The sequence below is a fragment of the Pelophylax lessonae genome, assembly GCF_965119305.1.
Source record: "Pelophylax lessonae genome assembly, chromosome: 11".
NCBI lineage: Eukaryota > Metazoa > Chordata > Amphibia > Anura > Ranidae > Pelophylax > Pelophylax lessonae.
The window spans coordinates 14,363,917-14,384,655 of record NC_138778.1 but is presented as its reverse complement, the minus strand read 5'-3'; the positions used below and the strand labels follow the sequence as shown (position 1 = coordinate 14,384,655).

Below are 20,739 nucleotides of genomic sequence, written 5' to 3'. Positions count from 1 at the left end.
TCATACAACAGATGAAAAAAATTGTCACGTGATCCCGTTAATTGGCACAGGTGTCTCATACAGAAAAGTTGTCTTTGAGTAAGCGTGTTCTGAAGACTTCATGTATATGTCTCAAAGGGAAATTTTCCAGATCGTGAATTATATGAGAGAATTACATGAACTGAGTCCTTGCATTGATCAATGAACAAAGAATGTCCCTAGTAATCCAATAATGTATCACATCTAAAGCCTTTTCCTTTGATGAATGCCTCATAGGGGGGAGTATAAAGAAAAGTATATGGCTTTCATCAAAGGTTGTAATCAGAACTAGGAAACATGGGTGACCAATAGGGATTTAAAGCACATGCTGTGCCCTGATTACCATATGGTACGATATCAAATGTAAATGGTTATATTCCAGTAAAGGTGTCCTAGAGGTATTCAAGAATAGTAGAATGACTTCGCCACAGTATATGCTGGAGAACAAAGCCTCAAATAGGGTCATTCTAATACAGGGGGTCTCCAAACTATGGCCCTCCAGTTGTTCAGGAACTACAATTCCCATCATGCCTAGTCATGTCTGTGAATATCAGAGTTTTTTATTGCCTCGTGGGATATGTAGTTCCACAACAGCTGCAGGGCCGTAGTTTGAAGATCCCTGTTCTAATAGCATATGGTTATATATCAGCACAAATATAAAGCAATAGTACTGTAGGATATGGTTAACATACTTCCCCATTTCCTGGGGAAGGTCCCTAGTGTCTGTCCCCTGGAAAATATGTGTCCCCTGTAATGTCCGCAGTCAGGCAGTGGTTTAGTATATAAAAAAATGTTGTCAAAAGTATTGGGACGCCTGCCTTTACACGCACATGAACTTTAATGGCATCCAAGTCTTAGTCCGTAAGGTTCAATATTGAGTTGGCCCACCCTTTGCAGCTATAACAGCTTCAACTCTTCTGGGAAGGCTGTCCACAAGGTTTAGGAGTGTGTCTATGGGAATGTTTGACCAGAAGCGCATTTATGAGGTCAGACACTGACGTTGGACGAGAAGGCCTGGCTCGCAGTCTCCGCTCTAATTCATCCCAAAGGTGTTCTATCGGGTTGGGTGTGCAGGCCAGTCAAGTTCCTCCATCCCAAACTCGCTCAACCATGTCTTTATGGACCTTGCTTTGTGCACTGGTCAAAATCATTGGGTGGAGGGGGGGATTATGGTGTGGGGTTGTTTTATCAGGGGTTGGGCTTGGCCCTTTAGTTCCAGTGAAGGGGACTCTTAAGGCGTCAGCATACCAAGACATTTTGGACAATTTCATGCTCCCAACTTTGTGGGAACAGTTTGGGGACGGCCTCTTCCAGTTCCAACATGACTTCACACCAGTGCACAAAGCAAGGTCAGGCAAGTGTCAACAAATGGATTAATATGGGGGGTCACCTGTTCTGTTCTCTTTCTCTCCTTTTCTAAGATACCGTAGCTGCTGATTTTTAATATATAGACACTTACCTGTCCAGGATGCCCACGATGTAAGCACCCCAGTCGATTTTCGCATCGGCTGTGGGGTGCCGCCGCCGCCATTCTTCCTAAGGGAAACCAGCAATGAAGCCTTTTGGCTTTACAGCCGGCTTCCTATTGCGCATGCGCAAAGCATGCTGGGCATTCTCATAGGCTCGGTGGCAAGGGAGAGGAGAAGGTGAAGCAGGACGGAACTTCCGATGGATGGCGCCGCGGCACTGTCTCCTAAAAGTGTACTTGTCAAAAACAGGTACCCGTTCCCCCCTCCCCCCCTGAAAGGTGCCAAATGTGGCACTGGAGGGGGTAGAGGAAGCAAATAAGCGGGAAGTTCAACTTTTGGGTGGAATTTTGCTTTAAGGTATAGTTAATTAATTAATTTTTTTTTCATCTTGGATAGAGTGAGGGAGGGTTATAATCTGTGTCCCATTGCGGAGATTTCCCTTCACTTCCTGTCCCATAGACAAACAGGAAGTGAAGAAGGATGATATTACATAGTTACATAGTAGGTGAGCTTGAATAAAGACAATAGTCCATCCAGTTCAACCTGTGTAGGTGTGTGTGGCTGTAGTCATCTCACATACCCCTGAATGTTCTGATCCTTGAGATGTACGTCTAAGAGTCTTTTGAAAGCCCCCATACTTCCCGCAGAAACCACCTCTTGTGGTAGAGAATTCCACAATCTTGTAACCCTAACAGTAAAGAACACCCCACGTTGCCTGAGGTTAAAACGCTTCTCCTCTAATCGCATTGTATGCCCTCGAGTCCTCATGCAATCCCTTAGACTGAATAGCTTTTTTTCTAAGCTGAGATCCCCATTGAGATATTTAAAAATTGCTATCATGTCCCCCCTCAGGCGTCTCTTCTCCAGGGAGAATAAATCAAGCGATTGCAGATGCTCTTCATAATTAAGGTCCTCCAATCCCCTAATCAGTTTAGTTGCCCTTCTCTGGACTTTCTCCAGCTCCAACACATCCCTTCTGAGGACTGGCGACCAGAACTGGACAGAATACTCCAGATGCGGTCAGACCAGAGTTTTATAAAGTGGAAGGATTATAGTCTTATCTCTGGAATACATCCCTTTCTTTATGCATGCTAATATTCTGCCGGCTTTGGCAGCTGCCGCTTGACATTGCATGCTGTTGCCTAGTCTATCATCAACCAAGACTCCCAGATCTTTCTCCATTTTGGATTCCCCCAAGGGTTCCCCTCCTAACGTGTATTGTGCTTTTATGTTTCTAGTCCCCAAGTGCAAAACCTTACACTTCTCCACATTAAACCTCATTTGCCATGTTGTTGCCCACTCCGTTATTTTGTCCAGGTCATTCTGTAGGATATCTGCTTCATGCTGTGCAGTTATTGCCCTGGCCAATTTTGTGTCATCTGCAAAAACTGATATCGAACTACTGATCCCGTCCTCATATTAATCCCTGTTGCAAACAAAGAAAATAAACTTTAAAACATTTGTTTTAGCTTTATAAAACTGTATCCTTTATTGTAAAGGGAAAAGCAAAATTAAAAAAAAAAAGACAACTAAAAATTAAATCACTAAAGGAAAAAAAAAAAAAATCCAAGCAAACAAACGTTATTTATGGTTCCATGTCTTATATAAAAATTAAACCGATTTCATGGCAGATAAATCAATCAACTTTGAAATTGGCAAATCCGATTCAGAATATCAAATATATTTATATGTCAACTGCTTTGTTTCTTATATTATGGAAGTTGCTCTGGTCATTAAAAATAACACCGTCGTGGCATTTGGAGGGTAATAGTTGGATGACAGTGTTCCAGGTCCCAATGGATGTTGAATCCTCTGTACAGGCAATATAGAGACAGCCATTTATCATAGTGCCTTCTGTACATAGTGGTACAATGGGCTGGGGACATTGGGGGATGGGCTTTTCCTGGAAGCACAGTGGAACGGTGAGAGATCTCGGAGCCACCAGGTCAACGAGAAGCCTCAATGGAGACCAGTAAACATCAGACTTGGGGGAGTCAATGGAGTCCCAACATGGCAATTTACAGAACATGTCCAAGAGACATGATAATTATCACGGTGACCCCCTTCAATGAAACTCTGACACAGCTAAGCCCAGTATCCCATATCTGTGAGTTACAGCTGATATGTCATTTTTTTGATATATACAAGGGGAGGTGGAAGTGAGGCACTGGATACAAATCTTTTGCTGGTAAGTGAGAGATCGTTGTTTGAGCTGGATAAAAAATAAAAAAGTGCAGCGCCTAAGTGCCGGTTCACACTGCAGCGGCACGACTTCGGGGGCGACCTGTGAAGTCGTGTGCACCGCGACTTCGGCGCAACTTGCACGGACTTCATATAATGAATGTCTATGCAAGTCGCTCCAGGTCGCCCCGAAGTAGTACAGGACACTTTTTCTAAGTCGGAGCGACTTATGTCGCTCCTATTAGAACCGTTCCCGTACTACACAATGGACCACGACGGTCAGCGTCTTGACAGGCTGACAAGTCGCCTGGCAAGTCGTACTATTGTGAACCGGCACTAAATGACAATAACCCAATGGCTGTGGGTAAATGCACATAAACACGAAACAATGTCCTTTACAACAGTATAAGCATGATTATAGTGCAAACATAATTCGGTCTTAATGGGAAATAGTCTATAAGATGAAAAGAAAGGAGTGATGATAGGAAGCTGCTCCCGTTAAATGTAGTCTTCACCACTGTGTAAATACAGCCAGGGTACTCTTACCAGACGCGGAGACCTCCAAATCAATGAAAGGTCAAACAGGCATGGGTAGTGGATACCAGGTGAAAAGGTACCGATCATCTGCCTCCTTAGACTTTTCCAAAGACCAGAATCCAAGGATAAATAAATAAGTTAAAGGGCTTTCCCTTGTTCCAACATGAGTACCAAGATGAAATGGACCTCGTACAAAAATACAGGGGAATCCAAATAGTGTAATACGTCCAGATAGCTTTATTCCAGGGCAAAAATAGACAGGTACTCACATGTGAATGTATTGTATACAGCGTGGAATTTCCAAGATGGCGGTGGAGCGATTGCGTGCGTCAAACGTGGCTGACGCGTTTCGTCATCACAGACGTTTTTAAAGGCGTTGAGCTGGATAGCCTTGGTTCAGCAGCTCTCCACAAAAACAGGGGGTCCCCTTCTGGAGATGGGAGTCACCCAGCCTCAGACGTCTGTATAAAGCTGAGCCAGAAGGAGTACCAAACACGTGTTGAAAGTCTAGAAATTTAGTGTAATAATTCCACAAATGGCTAAAAAAAAACAAATGACTCCGACACGTTTTGATGGCCAAACAACCCCTCTTCATCAGGGCTTTGCTATTGTAACAGTAGTTAGTGGACTTAAAATGATTGTAAATGATCACCTTGTAAAACAACCCATTCAGTTTAAGAGCCGGTTCACACTAGCGCGACTTGTCAGGCGACTTGTCAGCCTGACAAGTCGCGCTCCCTCGCGGTCCATTAACCGCTACAGGACCCGTTCTAATAGGAGTGACAAAAGTCGCTCCGACTTAGAAAAAGGGTCCTGTACTACTTCGGGGCGACCTCAGAGCGACTTGCATAGACTTCCATTATGTGAAGTCCCTGCAAGTCGCTCCGAAGTCGTGGTGCATGGTAATGCACAAGTCGCCCCCAAAGTAGTAAGGAGTCGTGTCGCCTCAGTGTGAACCGACTCTAAAATAAAAATGAAAGGCAAAACATTTTTGTATACATAAAAAACATTATAAATACAGTTTTTTTCCCCTTTTTAATAAGTGATCATATTCCCTCTGTTCTCAGCTGCAGAAGAGCTGGGGGGGGTGGAGAAGCAGCAGTATACTGAGCTTTCCAGTGAATGGCTGTGCCGCGGGGGCGTGTCAGGACAAGTCTGATTATTGGAGGAGAGCACACTGAGTTCCCAGCATACAGTGCATCCGAAAAGTATTCACAGCGATTCATTTTTCCACATTTTGTTCTCTTACAGTCTTATTCCAAAATGGATTCAATTCTTTATTTTCCACAAAATTCTACAAACAATCCCCCATAATGACAACGTGAAGGAAGTTTGTTTGAAACATTTGCAAATTTATTAAAAATAAAAAACAAAAAAAATCGCGTGCACATAAGTATTCACAGCCTTTGCCATGACACTCAAAATTGAGCTCAGATGCATCCTGTTCCCACTGACCATCCTTGAACCGTTTCTACAACTTGATTGGAGTCCACTTGAGGGTAAATTCAGTTGATTAGACCTGATTTGGAAAGGCACACACCTGTCTATATAAGGTCCCACAGTTAACAGTGCATCAGAGAGCAGGGCCGGTTTTAGACAAAGTGTGGCCCTGGGCAAACCTAAAAGTGGGGCCCCAAATTTTTTTATATTCTACCAAAAATATAGGCGCATTTAGGTCAGGGGCTGTGTGGACATGTACAGGAGAGGTCAGGGGCTGTGTGGACATGTACAAGAGAGGTCAGGGGATGTATGGACATGGTACAGGAGAGGTCAGGGGCTGTGTGGACATGTACAGGAGAGGTCAGGGGCTGTATGGACATGTACAGGAGAGGTCAGGGGCTGTATGGACATGTACAGGAGAGGTCCGGGGCTGTATGGACATGTACAGGAGAGGTCAGGGGCTGTATGGACATGGTACAAGAGAGGTCAGCGGACATGGTACAGGAGAGGTCAGGGGCTGTGCGGACATGTACAAGAGAGGTCAGGGGCTGTATGGACATGTACATGAGAGGTCAGGGGCTGTATGGACATGTACATGAGAGGTCAGGGGCTGTATGGACATGTTACAGGAGAGGTCAGAGGCTGTGCGGACATGGTACAGGAGATGTCAGGGGATGTATGGACATGTACAGGAGAGGTCAGGGGCTGTGTTGACATGTACAGGAGAGGTCAGGGGCTGTATGGACATGTACAGGAGAGGTCAGGGGCTGTATGGACATGTTACAGGAGAGGTCAGAGGCTGTGCGGACATTATACAGGAGAGGTCAGGGGCTGTGTGGACATGTACAGGAGAGGTCAGGGGCTGTATGGACATGTACAGGAGAGGTCAGGGGCTGTATGGACATGTTACAGGAGAGGTCAGGGGCTGTGCGGACATGGTACAGGAGATGTCAGGGGATGTATGGACATGTACAGGAGAGGTCAGGGGACATGTACAGGAGAGGTCAGGGGACATGTTACAGGAGAGGTCAGGGGACATGTACAGGAGAGGTCAGGGGACATGTTACAGGAGAGGTCAGGGGACATGTACAGGAGAGGTCAGGGGACATGTACAGGAGAGGTCAGGGGACATGTTACAGGAGAGGTCAGGGGACATGTACAGGAGAGGTCAGGGGACATGTTACAGGAGAGGTCAGGGGACATGTACAGGAGAGGTCAGGGGACATGTTACAGGAGAGGTCAGGGGACATGTACAGGAGAGGTCAGGGGACATGTACAGGAGAGGTCAGGGGACATGTACAGGAGAGGTCAGGGGACATGTACAGGAGAGGTCAGGGGACATGTTACAGGAGAGGTCAGGGGACATGTTACAGGAGAGGTCAGGGGACATGTTACAGGAGAGGTCAGGGGACATGTACAGGAGAGGTCAGGGGACATGTACAGGAGAGGTCAGGGGACATGTTACAGGAGAGGTCAGGGGACATGTACAGGAGAGGTCAGGGGACATGTACAGGAGAGGTCAGGGGACATGTACAGGAGAGGTCAGGGGACATGTTACAGGAGAGGTCAGGGGACATGTACAGGACAGGTCAGGGGACATGTTACAGGAGAGGTCAGGGGACATGTACAGGAGAGGTCAGGGGACATGTTACAGGAGAGGTCAGGGGACATGTTACAGGAGAGGTCAGGGGACATGTTACAGGAGAGGTCAGGGGCTGTATGGACATGTTACAGGAGCAACTAGCAGCACAATCTTTATTGCTCTCTGCAGTGCACTGACTGTCTGACTGACCTCAGGCTCACCTCACTGAGTGCCATCACATGCTGACTGGCTGGCTGGCGCGGCGTGTGACTCTCAGTCTGTGTAGTGTGTTGTGTCGGGAGTCGGGACACAGTGCCGGCCGCGTGCACACTCAGTGGGAGGGATCATCATCGGCGTCGGCGCGCCCGTGACATAGTCATTCGCAGGCTCAGCCTCCACCCCTCCAGCTCCAGCCACAGTCACTCAGTTTACCCGCCGAGCCAGCCGCTGAGCCCGCCCATGACCGTCGGCGTTGTGACGTCATGCCGCTCACAGCGGCTGACGCGAATAACTATAAGATGGACGGACCGTCACCGCCCCAATGCTTAAAGCGGCGCTGCGGCTGCGCCGGCCCTTAAAGCGGTCCCGGTAGGCCAGTCAGGCCCTGCACGGGGCCCGGGGCCCCTGGACATTCGGGGCCCTGGGCAGTTTCCCAGTTTGCCCCCCCCCTAACGCCGGCCCTGTCAGAGAGCACAAACCAAGCCATGAAGTCCAAGGAATAGTCTGCGACAGGATTGTATGGAGGCACAGATCTGGGGAAGGGTACAGAAAAATGTCTTCAGCATTGAAGGTCCCGATGAGCACAGTGGCCTCCATCATCCGTAAATGGAAGAAGTTTAGAACCACCAGGACTCTTCCGAGTACGGGCCGCCTTTCCAAACTGAGCGATCGGGGGAGAAGAGTCTTAGTCTGGGAGGTGACCAAGAACCCGATGGTCACTCTGACAGAGCTCCAGAGTTTCTCTGGGGAGAGAGGAGAACCTTCCAGAAGAAGAACCATCTCTGCAGCACTCCACCAATCAGGCCTGTATGGTAGAGTGGCCAGACGGAAGACACTCCTCTGTAAAAGGCACATGACAGCCCATCTGGAGTTTGCCAAAAGGCACCTGAAGGACTCTTATGCCTCGTTTCCACTGAGTAGTTTGGTTCAGTACGGTACGGTTCAGTACGGTACACATTGCATTTCAACTGCCAATAGTACCCTTTCATGATAGGCGTGGTGTAGCAGGAAAGCTGTGATAGACGATTCTCTGTCAACCAATCAAAGTTCTGCAGAGTGTAGCTCCCCCCTGTTGGTACGGTACTAATGTGCTTGGTACCCCAACGAAAGGGTACCAAAAAGTGGTACGGTACGGGTCGGAATTAGGGTACCGTTCATAATGGAAACGGCATAAATAGCGTACCGTACCGAACCGAACCGTACCAGAAAGCTCAGTGGAAACGGGGCATTAGACCATGAGAAATAAAATTCTATGTTTCCGATGAAACAAAGATTGAACTCTTTGGCCTGAATGGCAAGCGTCATGTCTGGAGGAAACCAGGCACCACTCATCACCTGGTCAATACTATCCCTTCAACAAAGTACTGGGCAAAGGCTGTGAATACTTATGTACATGTGTTTTGTTTTTTTTTTAGAAATTTGCAAATGTTTCAAACAAACTTCTTTTACGTTGTCATTATGGGAGATTGTTTGTAGAATTTTGAGGAAAATCATTAATATTACAAATATGGAGAGGGTACTTTTATATGATAGCCAGTCCGGCTGTTTGTACAAAAACCGGGTGGTTCTTCAGTTGTGATTGAATTAGTCTGGCTATGGTGACCCTCGTAGGTCAGACAGGAGAGATACGGTTTGCTCTTCTGTGATCATCTGTGAGTTTAGTGTTTGTTTTCAACCTCCATGTGTAGAGTCTTGGTCTAGCTAGAAGTAACTCTTTCCTTGTTATATCTGTGCAGGACATAGATGAAACACTGGAACAAGCAAGAATGCTGAACATGTTCTGCCATTTTGCAAATGGGGTTGGCGAGCCCAAATATATGCCAGTCCAGTCTTGGCAGTCGTTGAACAAGATCTTGGTGGAGACCTTGGACAATCACAATGAGGTCAATGCTGTGATGAACTTGGTTCTGTTTGAGGACGCCATGTGCCACATGTAAGTATAAAACACTAGGGCAGTAAAGGTTTGTGCACCCTTAATCATTCGAGGGATCCATGACAGGAGGAAGGAAGTCCCGATTCCCAGTGCTGTATTTTTGGCCTAGGCCGACAAAGCCCAGGCCTAGGGCGGCACTTTGCAGGGGGGGCGTCAAAAAAGCCCCCCTCCGCCTTAGACTCTATTGGCCACTAGTTGCTAGAGCTGCCTTTCTCACCTACCCTTTCTCTCTCTCTCTCTCTCTTTTTCTCTCTCTCTCTCACCCTCCATTTTCATCCCCCCTCTCTCTCTCTCATCACCCCTCTCTCTCTCTCTCTCTCTCTCTCATCCCCCCTCTCTCTCTCTCTCTCATCCCCCCTCTCTCTCATCCCCCCTCTCTCTCTCTCTCATCCACCCCTCTCTCTCTCTCTCATCACCTCTCTCTCTCTCATTCTCTCTCTCTCTCTCTCTCTCTCTCTCTCTCTCTCATTTCCCCCCTCTCTCTCTCTCATCCCCCCTCTCTCTCTCCCTCTCACCCCCCTCTCTCATTCCCCCTCTCTCTCTCACCTCCCCTCTCTCTCATCTCCCCTCTCTCTTATCCTCCCTCTCTCTCTCTCTCTCATCCCCCCTCTCTCTCTCTCATCCCCCCTCTCTCTCTCCCTCTCACCCCCCTCTTTCATTCCCCCTCTATCTCTCACCACCCCTCTCTCTCATCTCCCCCCCTCTCTCTCTCTCTCATCCTCCCTCTCTCTCTCTCATCCCCCCTCTCTCTCTCTCTCATCCCCCCTCTCTCTCATCTCCCCTCTCTCTCATCCTCCCTCTCTCGGTCTCTAATCCTTTCTCTCACCCCCCCCTCTCTGTCTCTCGTAGGCTCTCTGCCTAATTCTAGTCTTGCCTAGGGCAGCACAAAACTAAAATACACCACTGCCGATTCCCCTATATAGGTCTTTAGCTATCACTTGAGAAATCACCATCAGGAGGCCCTCATTCCTTTGTACAGATTTTTAGTTATCACTAGTGGGATCACCAGCAGGAAGAAGGAGATCTTGATTCCCCTATACAGATTTTTATTTATCTTTAGAAGGATTACCAGCAGGAGGAAAGAGGTCCTGGTTCCTCTATATAGATCTTTAGTTATCATTCGAGGGATCCACTGCAGGAGGAAGGAAGTCCTGATTCCCATATCTAGATCTTTAGTTCTCTCTAGAAGGATCAACAGCAGGAGGAAAGAGGTCTTGGTTCCTCTATATAGAGCTTCAGTTATCACTAGAGGGGTCACCAGCAAGTGGTAAGTAGTCCTGGTTCCTCTATATAGACCTTTAGTTATCATTTGATGGATCCATGGCAAGAGTAAGGAAGTCCCGATTCCCCTATATACAGTAGGTCTTTAGGTATTACTACAGGGATCACCAACAGGAGGAAAGAAGTCTTGGTTCCTCTATATCAGCCTTCCCAAACCATGTCAACACAGAGGAACCCTTTAAATAAATTTCTGGTCTTGGGGAACCCCTGCTAAAAATAAAAAATTTACAATTCATGACACATTAGTGTGACAGCCAGTGGTAAGAATGTTCCTTACTCTTGTCATCATTGGGAAGAATTAATCCCTTACAGAAAGCTTAAAGGAACAATGGTGTCATTGGAAACTTATCTGAGAGGCAGAATATGCCCATTGCTCAAGGAACCCCTTGCAACCTTAGGAGGAACCCTGGTTTCTGGTTGAGAAACCCTGCTCTATATAGATCTTTAGTTATCATTCAAGGGATCCATGGCCGGAGTAAGTAAGTCCCGATTTCCCTATATAGGTCTTTAGTTATCACTAATGGGATCACCAACAGGAGGAAAGAAGTCCTGGTTCCTCTATATAGATCTTTAGTTGTCATTCAAGGGATCCATGCAACCTCAGGAGGAACCCTGGTTTCTGGTTAAAGCGGAGTTCCGGGCACAAAAAAGATTTTTTTTTTTTGTGCCCCTCCGCTAGGTATGCCGCACCTGAAAAGGAATTGGATAGTTATTTTTTTTTTTTTTGTTTACTCACCTTTTTATTGACGATCGTAAATACTCACCTATGACAGCTTCCTCCTCCAGCGCCGCGGCTCACCCCGTCACTTCCTGCCTCGCGATGATTCCTGGGAGCTAAACGTCATAGCTCCCAGGAATCAATGCGCCGCACCGGCCCCGCTCGTCATTTCCGGGCGACGCCGCATTCCCCTGCTAAACAGCTTCTGGGCATGCCCAGAAGCTGTTTAGGAATGCGGCGCCGCACCGGAAGTGACGAGAGGGGCCGGTGCAGCGCATTCTGGGACACGAAGACGCGGAAGAAGACGGAGAAGAGGACCGCGCCGGCTTCAGCTGCCCACAACCGAGATGGAAACGCTGTGGAAGAAAACTTCTAAGTAAGTATTTCTTCTAAAAGGTAAGTGCGAACCGGGACAGATCAGAGGCTAGCCATTGTGGAATGTGCTAGCCCTGACTGTCCCGGGGGTATGTTCAAAAAAAAAACGATTCTCTGCCCGGAACTCCGCTTTAAGAAACCCTGCTCTATATAGATCTTTAGTTATCATTCGAGGGATCCATGGCAGGAGTAAGCAAGTCCCGATTTCCCTATATTGGTCTTTAGATATCACTAGAAGGATCACCAACAAGAGGAAAGAAGTCCTGGTGCCTCTATATAGATCTTTGGTTATCATTCGAGGGATCCATGGCTGGAGTAAGTAAGTCCCGATTTCCCTATATAGGTCTTTAGATATCACTAGAGGGATCACCAACAGGAGGAAAGAAGTCCTGGTATCTCTATATAGATCTTTAGTTATAATTCGAGGGATCCATGCATCCTCAGGAGGAACCCTGGTTTCTGGTTGAGAAACCCTGCTCTATATAGATCTTTAGTTATCATTCGAGGGATCCATGGCCGTTGTAAGTCCCAATTTCCCTATAATAGGTCTTTAGTTATCACTAGAAGGATCACCAACAGGAGGAAAGAAGTCCTGGTTCCTCTATATAGATCTTTAATTGTCATTCAAGGGATCCATGCAACCTCAGGAGGAACCCTGGTTTCTGGTTAAGCAACCCTGCTCTATATAGATCTTTAGTTATCATTCGAGGGATCCATGGCAGGAGTAAGTAAGTCTCCATTTCCCTATATAGGTCTTTAATTATCACTACAAGGATCACCAACAAGAGGAAAGAAGTCCTGGTTCCTCTATATAGATCTTTAGTTATCATTCGAGGGATCCATGGCAGGAGTAAGCAAGTCCCGATTTCCCTATATAGGTCTTTATATATCACTAGAGGGATCACCAACAGGAGGAAAGAAGTCCTGGATCTTCTATATAGATCTTTAGTTGTCATTCAAGGGATCCATGCAACCTCAGGAGGAACCTTGGTTTCTGGTTGAGAAACCCTGCTCTATATAGATCTTTAGTTATCATTCGTGGGATCCATGGCAGGAGTAAGCAAGTCCCGATTTCCCTATATTGGTCTTTAGATATCACTAGAGGGATCACCAACAGGAGGAAAAAATTGCTGGTTCCTCTATATAGATCTTTAGTTATCATTCGAGGGATCCATGCAACCTCAGGAGGAACCCTGGTTTCTGGTTAAGCAACCCTGCTCTATATAGATCTTTAGTTATCATTCGAGGGATCCATGGCAGGAGTAAGCAAGTCCCGATTTCCCTATATAGGTTTTTAGATATCACTAGAAGGATCACCAACAGGAGGAAAGAAGCCTTGGTTCCTCTATATAGATCTTTAGTTGTCATTCAAGGGATCCATGCAATGCAACCTCAGGAGGAACCCTGGATTCTGGTTAAGAAACCCTGCTCTATATAGATCTTTAGTTATCATTTGAGGGATCCATGGCAGGAGTAAGCAAGTCCCGATTTCCCTATATAGGTCTTTAATTATCACTAGGGATCACCAACAGGAGGAAAGAAGTCCTGGTTCTTCTATATAGATTTTTGGTTATCATTCAAGGGATGCATGGCTGGAGTAAGTAAGTCCTGATTTCCCTATATAGGTCTTTAGATATCCCTAGAGGGATCACCAACAGGAGGAAAGAAGTCCTGGTTCCTCTATATAGATCTTTAGTTGTCATTCAAGGGATCCATGCAATGCAACCTCAGGAGGAACCCTGGATTCTGGTTAAGAAACCCTGCTCTATATAGATCTTTAGTTATCATTTGAGGGATCCATGGCAGGAGTAAGCAAGTCCAGATTTCCCTATACTGTATAGGTCTTTAGATATCACTAGAGGGATCACCAACAGGAGGAAAGAAGTCCTGGTTCCTCTGTATAGATCTTTAGTTGTCTTTCAAGGGATCCATGCAACCTCAGGAGGAACCCTGGTTTCTGGTTAAAAAACCCTGCTCTATATAGATCTTTAGTTCTCATTCGAGGGATCCATGGCAGGAGTAAGCAAGTCCCGATTTCTCTATATAGGTCTTTAGATATCCCGAGAGGGATCACCAACAGGAGGAAAGAAGTCCTGGTTCCTCTATATAGATCTCTAGTTATCATCTGCTGCTCCATCCCTGGCTACCTCCATCTTTTCTTCCTCTTCACCCGCGTCCGGCATCTCCTTGGCCATTGAACAGCCTCTAAAAATGTAACTCTGTACTCTTTTATTAAGGGTTTTACCTCCTACCAATATCTTTTTAGTAGAGTCGCTGAATATCCTGGTATCGGCACTCTGCAACGCTCAGCTTTTATAGAGCTTATTATTTTATATATAATCCAGTTGCGTTGTCAGAAGTGCCAGTTTAATAGAGAAGAAGGGAACAGCAATAAGTTGTGCGCCATTCGTTCTACATCACGGGACGCAGAGTCATCAGTTTTGGCCGGAGGATTGAAGGCCCCTGATTTCCCCAGCGGAGGCCTGAGCAGTCACAGGAACACTCGTTGTGATCAGGAGACACCTGAATGTGTCTCCAGCGGTTCCATGCTTGTGTAATTGGCCATCGCTCCTGATAGAGACAATTCTAGGAGTTGTTAGGGGCTTCGCCGGGCGCAGTACGAGGAGAGAGATGGCCTCATTACACATAACAAGACGGAGCTCAAGCTTAAAGTACATCGGGAGAGGAACAACTCCCACTCCTTTGTGTTCGGGGAGAACTTTGCCGCCAAAGTTTCTTCACTCTTCCACAGACACCTTTTATTTTCAGTATTATTTCATTAACCACTTGCCGACTGTCGCACGACTATTTACGTCGGCAGTCAGCCCCTCACAGGCAAAGCGACGTAGGACTACGTCACTAGCCTGTGAGGCTCTAGGGAGCGATTGCGCGCCGCCGGAGGTGCGCTCCCGAGCGGTCACAGACCCCCCCCCCCAAACATATGGTAAAAAAAAAAAATTGGCCTAAAATGTTAAAAAAATTTGATTTTTACATTTTTTTTGGGGAATTTTATATAAGAAAAATTTGAACAATATTGTTATTTTTGCAAAATTGATGCTCATTTGTTTTGTTTATAGCGCATGATCAAAAAATTGCACAGGTGATCAAATACCACCAAAAGAAAGCTCTGTTTGTGGTAAAAAAAAGACGTCAAATTCGTTTAGGTACAGCGTCGCACGACCGCGCAATTGTCCGTTAAACTCACGCAGTGCCGAATCGCAAAATAGGCCCTGGTCAGGAAGGGGGTAAAATCTTACGGGGCTTAAGTGGTTAAGTTCCAGATATGCAATGTGTCCAGAGAACAATATGACATGTTTTCTGCAGATGTAGTCAGGCTAAATTGTTTGCACTGACAACATTTTGAAATGTCTTACTTAAATTGTACAGCCAGCCAATTGCCACCTTGTAGACAGAAATGCATTTTGCCAAAATTTTGGGGAAATTAAAACTTTTAATTAATCCAAACTTGAAACAAATAGAAAATCCAGCAGGGATGGGGGGCACAGCAGGTGTGCAGACCCAGGACCCAATGCAGGGATGGTGGGAACCCCTCATAATTTGAACAGGAAGTGTACAGACCTGGGAACTTGGCACAGGGATGGCGGGAGCCCCTCATAATGGGCACAACAGGTTTGCAGACCCATGAACTTACCACAGGGTTGGTGGGAGACCAAGAACTCAGTGCATGCATGGTGGGAACCACCTTCTAATGGGAATAGCATGTGTACAGACACAGGGATGGTTGGAAGGGAACCCCTTCGTAATTTGAACAGGAAATGTACAGACCTAGTAACTTTGAACAGGGATGTCGGGAGCCCCTCATAATGGGCACAGTAGGTGTACAGACCCGGAAACTCAGCAAAGGGATAGTGAGAACCCCTCATAATGGAAACCGCAGATGTACAGACCAAGAACGCAGTGCAAACATGGTGGGAATTACCTTATAATGGTACCAGAAGGTGCACAGACCTGGGATCTTGGTACAGGGATGGTAGGGACCCCTCATAATGGGTACAGCAAATGTAAAGACCCAGGGGCTCAGCACAGGGATTGTGGGAACCCCTCATAATGGGTACAGCAGATGTACAGACCCGGGAACTCAGCACAGGGATAGTAGGAGTCCCTCATAATGGGCACAGCAGGTGTTTAGTGCCGGGAACCCAGCACTGGGATAGTGGGAACCCCTTATAATGTTCAGAGTAGGGGTGCAGATATGGGAACTCAGTACAGGGATGGTGGGAACTCCACATAATGGGCACAGCAGGTGTACAGACCCCGAAACTCAGCACAATAATAGTGGAAACCCCTCATAATGGGCACAGCAGATGTACAGACCCAGAAACTCCATTTGGGGATGGGCACAGCAAGTGTACAGATATAAGACCTTGGATCAGGAATGGTGGGAATCCGGTCATATCAGGCAGAACAGATGTACAGACACAGAAACTCAGTGCATGTATGGTAGGAGGCCCTCATAATGGGCATAGCTGGTGTTTAGTGTCAGGAACTCAGCACTGGGATAGTGGAAACCCCTTATAATGGACACAGCAGGGGGGCAGACCTGTGAACTCAGTGTGGGGATGGTAGGTACCACTCTGAATGGGCACAGCAGGTGTACAGACCCAGGAACTCAGCACAGGGATGGTGAGAACTCCCCATAACGGCCACAGCAGGTGTACAGACCCGAGACCTTGGCTCAGGAATGCTGGGTACCCCCCCAACATGGACACAGCAGTTATATAGCCTGTGAACTCTGTGCATGCATAGTAGGAACCAACTTATACTAGGCACAGCAGGTGTACAGACCTGGGAATTCAGCACAGGGATGGCGGGAACCCCTCTTAATAGGTACAGCAGATGTAGAGACCTGGGCACTCAGCACAGGGATAGTGGGAACCCCTTAAAATATTCAGACTAGGTGTACAGATATGGGAGCTCAGCACAGGGATGGTGGGAACCCCTCATAATGGGCACAACTGGTGTACAGACCCAGGAACATGGCACAAGGATAGTGGGAGCCCCTAATAATGGGAGCAGCAGATGTGCAGACCCAGAGACTCAGAACAGGGATAGTAAAAAGTCCTCATACTGGGCACAACAGGTGTTTAGTGCTGGTAACTCAGCATAGGGATGGTGGGAACACCTTATAATGGGCACAAAAGGTGTACAGACCCGGGAACTTAGCACAGGGGTGGTGGGAACCCCTCACAATGGGCACAACAGGTGTACAGACCCGGGAACTCAGCACAGGGATGTTGGGAACACCTTATAATGGGCACAGAAGGTGTACAGACCTGGGAACTCCACACAGGAGTGGTGGGAACCCCTCACAATGGGCACAACAGGTGTGCAGACCCGGGAACTCAGCACAGGGATGTTGGGAACCCCTCATAATGGGCACAGCAAGTGTACAGACTCGGGAACTCAGCACAGGGGTGGTGGGAACCCCTCACAATGGGCACAACAGGTGTGCAGACTCGGGAACTCAGCACAGGAGTGGTGGGAACCCCTCACAATGGGCACAGCAGGTGTATAGACCCGGGAACTCAGCACAGGGATGTTTGGAACACCTTATAATGGGCACAGCAGGTGTACAGACCCGGGAACTCCACACAGGAGTGGTGGGAACCCCTCACAATGGGCACAACAGGTGTGCAGACCCGGGAACTCAGCACAGGGATGTTGGGAACCCCTCATAATGGGCACAGCAAGTGTACAGACCCGGGAACTCAGCACAGGGATGTTTGGAACACCTTATAATGGGCACAGCAGGTATACAGACCCGGGAACTCAGCACAGGGGTGGTGGGAACACCTTATAATGGGCACAGCAGGTGTACAGACCCGGGAAGTCAGCACAGGGATGTTGGGAACCCCTCACAATGGGCACAGCAGATGTGCAGATTAGAGAACTTACCAAGCAACAAATGCCATCATATGGCATTCTCCTCGGCATTTCTTGGAAGATTAGCTGTCAGCAGACTGACAAAACGAAAACCTCTAATAGCTGTGATTATTAGTAATTATTTTTTAGCTGCTCATGCAGTCCATCATTTCTGTTCCTTACTGGCACAAAAATGCCTGATATTGGCTCTTCTACAAATGTAGCCAATTATTATTATTAATGGGATTTGTTTGTCACTCAACCTGCAGTCTTTGTATTGGAATGGTTGAGTGTTACGGGAAGGGCCTTCGGGGAGGCAGGCAGCGATGCCAAGTGTCGGTATCCCGGACAAGTGCAAGCTTCAGTGGCCTGTCACTCCGTTGTCTGCATGTTAAACACGCCTCGTGCTCTCTGCCAGCTCGGGACCCCGCACAACATCCTCCCTCGTGTTCAGCCAGGAGTTTTATTAATATCTTTGTTCTGTTTCTATGTAGCTGCCGAATCAACCGTATCTTGGAGTCGCCCCGGGGGAATGCGCTGCTGGTCGGAGTGGGCGGAAGTGGCAAGCAGAGCCTGACGAGGTTGGCAGCCTACATTAGCTCCTTGGAGGTCTTTCAGATCACGCTGAGAAAGGGCTACGGCATCCCAGATCTCAAGGTAAGGGAAGTGAGAGCACGAGCAACGCCTGGTGCCAAAAAGAAAAAAAAAAAAAAAGAAAAGTTTCAAAACAGTACTGCAGCCAATCACTTTACGTGTTTATTATCCTACATCATCTACAAAAATGATTACTGGAAGCTGACTGGCTGCTATTATTTTAATGCAACTAATTCGATTCGGGATCTATTTATAAAAAAAAAACATTTGCAGAGCTCTTGGGAATAATCACCATAATTTGTGTATTACATTTACTTCCTATGATCGTCAGCTCCATCTAGTGGCCATAATGCGGTATATTCTTGTTAGGGATATTATAGAAAAATACTTCATTGTGGCCACTAGATGGAGCTGATGCTTAAAGCAAGTAAAAATATTACAATGGTTATGGCAATTATTTTTGACATCTGTGTGAATTTTGGAGACATTCACAAATTGAGCTTTTAATAAATGCACACCCTAAAGATAAATAGAGTTTTTAGTTTTGACAGTGCTCGGTTATCACGCCAGCTTCCACATTTTCTTGCAAATTTTATTAATGAGATTTCCCTGCAGTAGTTTGTGTCTCTGCACCTCCCTCAATGGTGAGATTTCCCATCAGTTTGTATCTCTGCCCCAGCCACAATGGTGAAATTTCCCTGCAGTAGTTTGTGTCTCTGCCCCTTCCATATTGGTGGGATTTTCCTGCAGTAGTTTGTGTCTCTGCCCCTCTCTCAATGGTGAGATTTCCCTTCAGTAGTTTGTGTCTCTGCCCCTCCCATTATGGTGAGATTTCCTGCAGTAATTTGTGTCTCTGCCCCTCTCTCCGTGGTGAGATATCCCTGCAGTAGTTTGTGTCTCTGCCCCTCCCACAATGGTGAGATTTCCCTTCAGTAGTTTGTGTCTCTGCCCCTCCCACAATGGTGAGATTTCCATGCAGTAGTTTGTGTCTCTGCCCCTCCCTCAATGGTGAGATTTCCCATCTATTTGTGTCTCTGCTCCTCCCACAATGGTGAGATTTCCCTGCAGTAGTTTGTGTCTCTGCCCCTCCCACAATGGTGAGATTTCCCTGCAGTATTTTGTGTCTCTGCCCCTCCCACAGTAGTGAGAATTCCTGCAGTTTGTGTCTCTGCCCCTCCCACAATGGTGAGAATTCCTGCAGTTTGTGTCTCTGCCCCTCCCACAATGGTGAGATTTCTCTGCAGTAGTTTGTGTCTCTGCCCCTCCCACAATGGTGAAAATTGCACTAGTTTGTGTCTCCGCCCCTCCCATTATGGTGATATTTCCTGCAGTAATTTATGTCTCTGCTCCTCCCTCTTTGGTGAGATATCCCTCCAGATATGTCTCTGCCCCTCCCACAATAGTGAGAATTCCTCCAGTTTATGTCTCTGCCCCTCCCACAATGGTGAGATTTCCTGCAGTTTGTGTCTCTGCCCCTCCCACAATGGTGAGATTTCCTACACTAGAGTGATTTACAAGCAATATGATACTAGTTCTTTGTACAATGCTTTGGCATATGTCAGAGCTATATAAATGTATAATAGAAGTGTGTAACAGTGGGTGACAGTGGGTAGGGGCATTAGAGTGTAAGCTTCTCTGGTGCAGAGACTGATGTGGGTTACTCAGTACAGCACCACGGAATATGTCAGAGCTATAAATATTAATGTGTTACAGTGGGTAGGGGCATTAGAGTGTAAGCTCCTCTGGTGCAGAGACTGATGTGACTGGTTTGGTGTTCAGAATTTACTCACGCTAAAACAAATAAAATGAAAGGTATGACTGGTGGCTGATGGGAGATAATCACTGACATCTTTTTTTTCCTCTGTAGCATCACATTTAACCTTTCCTCTATCTGATGACTGACTCCATAAGACGAGCCGTTTCATCTTCTCCTCTCTGTACACAATAATTAAAGTCCGCCGAGTCCCGGAATAGAAGAGCAAATTCCGCATGGCTGCCCCATCTGCGCGGGGTTATCACCACCTTCAAACCCATCCGTCTCTATGTAATTCTCATCTTCTTCTCCCCACTCAGCCTCGCTGGGCGGCATCTCCAGGCCTCTTATTTGGAGTGGAGAGGGAGGCATTGATCTGTATGAGGCTGTGTGGGTGATTCTATTTCCTTGTCTACAGATGGGAAATCCTCTCCTACGGGGGTCACCATGATAACCTACCATGCATCACAGTCTGCTATCATTCTTCAGGCCAGATGAACCATACTGAACACCTGACCATCACACCAATATTGTTGGCATTGTTGGTCATCCCATTCTAAAACCAGGAGCGTTAATATAGAACCTTCGGTGCCCCAGTGCAAGAAACCATAAAAGCCCCCCCCCCCCCCTAACCTCACGCTAGGGCCGTTGCCACTGGTCCCGGTGTTCTGCCAAAAACTCCAACTTGCCGAGATCTCCAACGACGTAGATTCCGGTGAGTGTACACCAGGAATAATTGGGGATTTCAACCACTTG

The 20,739-nt window shown here is 47.0% G+C and overlaps 1 protein-coding gene across 1 annotated transcript in view; it reads left to right on the top strand.

Annotated features, from left to right (window-relative positions):
- DNAH9 (dynein axonemal heavy chain 9) overlaps positions 1–20,739 on the top strand; it is a 346,411-nt gene that overhangs the window by 204,714 nt on the left and 120,958 nt on the right. The window contains exons 43-44 of the mRNA XM_082272319.1: positions 9,183–9,379; positions 18,131–18,293. Coding sequence (XP_082128445.1) covers positions 9,183–9,379; positions 18,131–18,293 — 360 coding nt within the window. The remainder of the gene's footprint in view (positions 1–9,182; positions 9,380–18,130; positions 18,294–20,739) is intronic.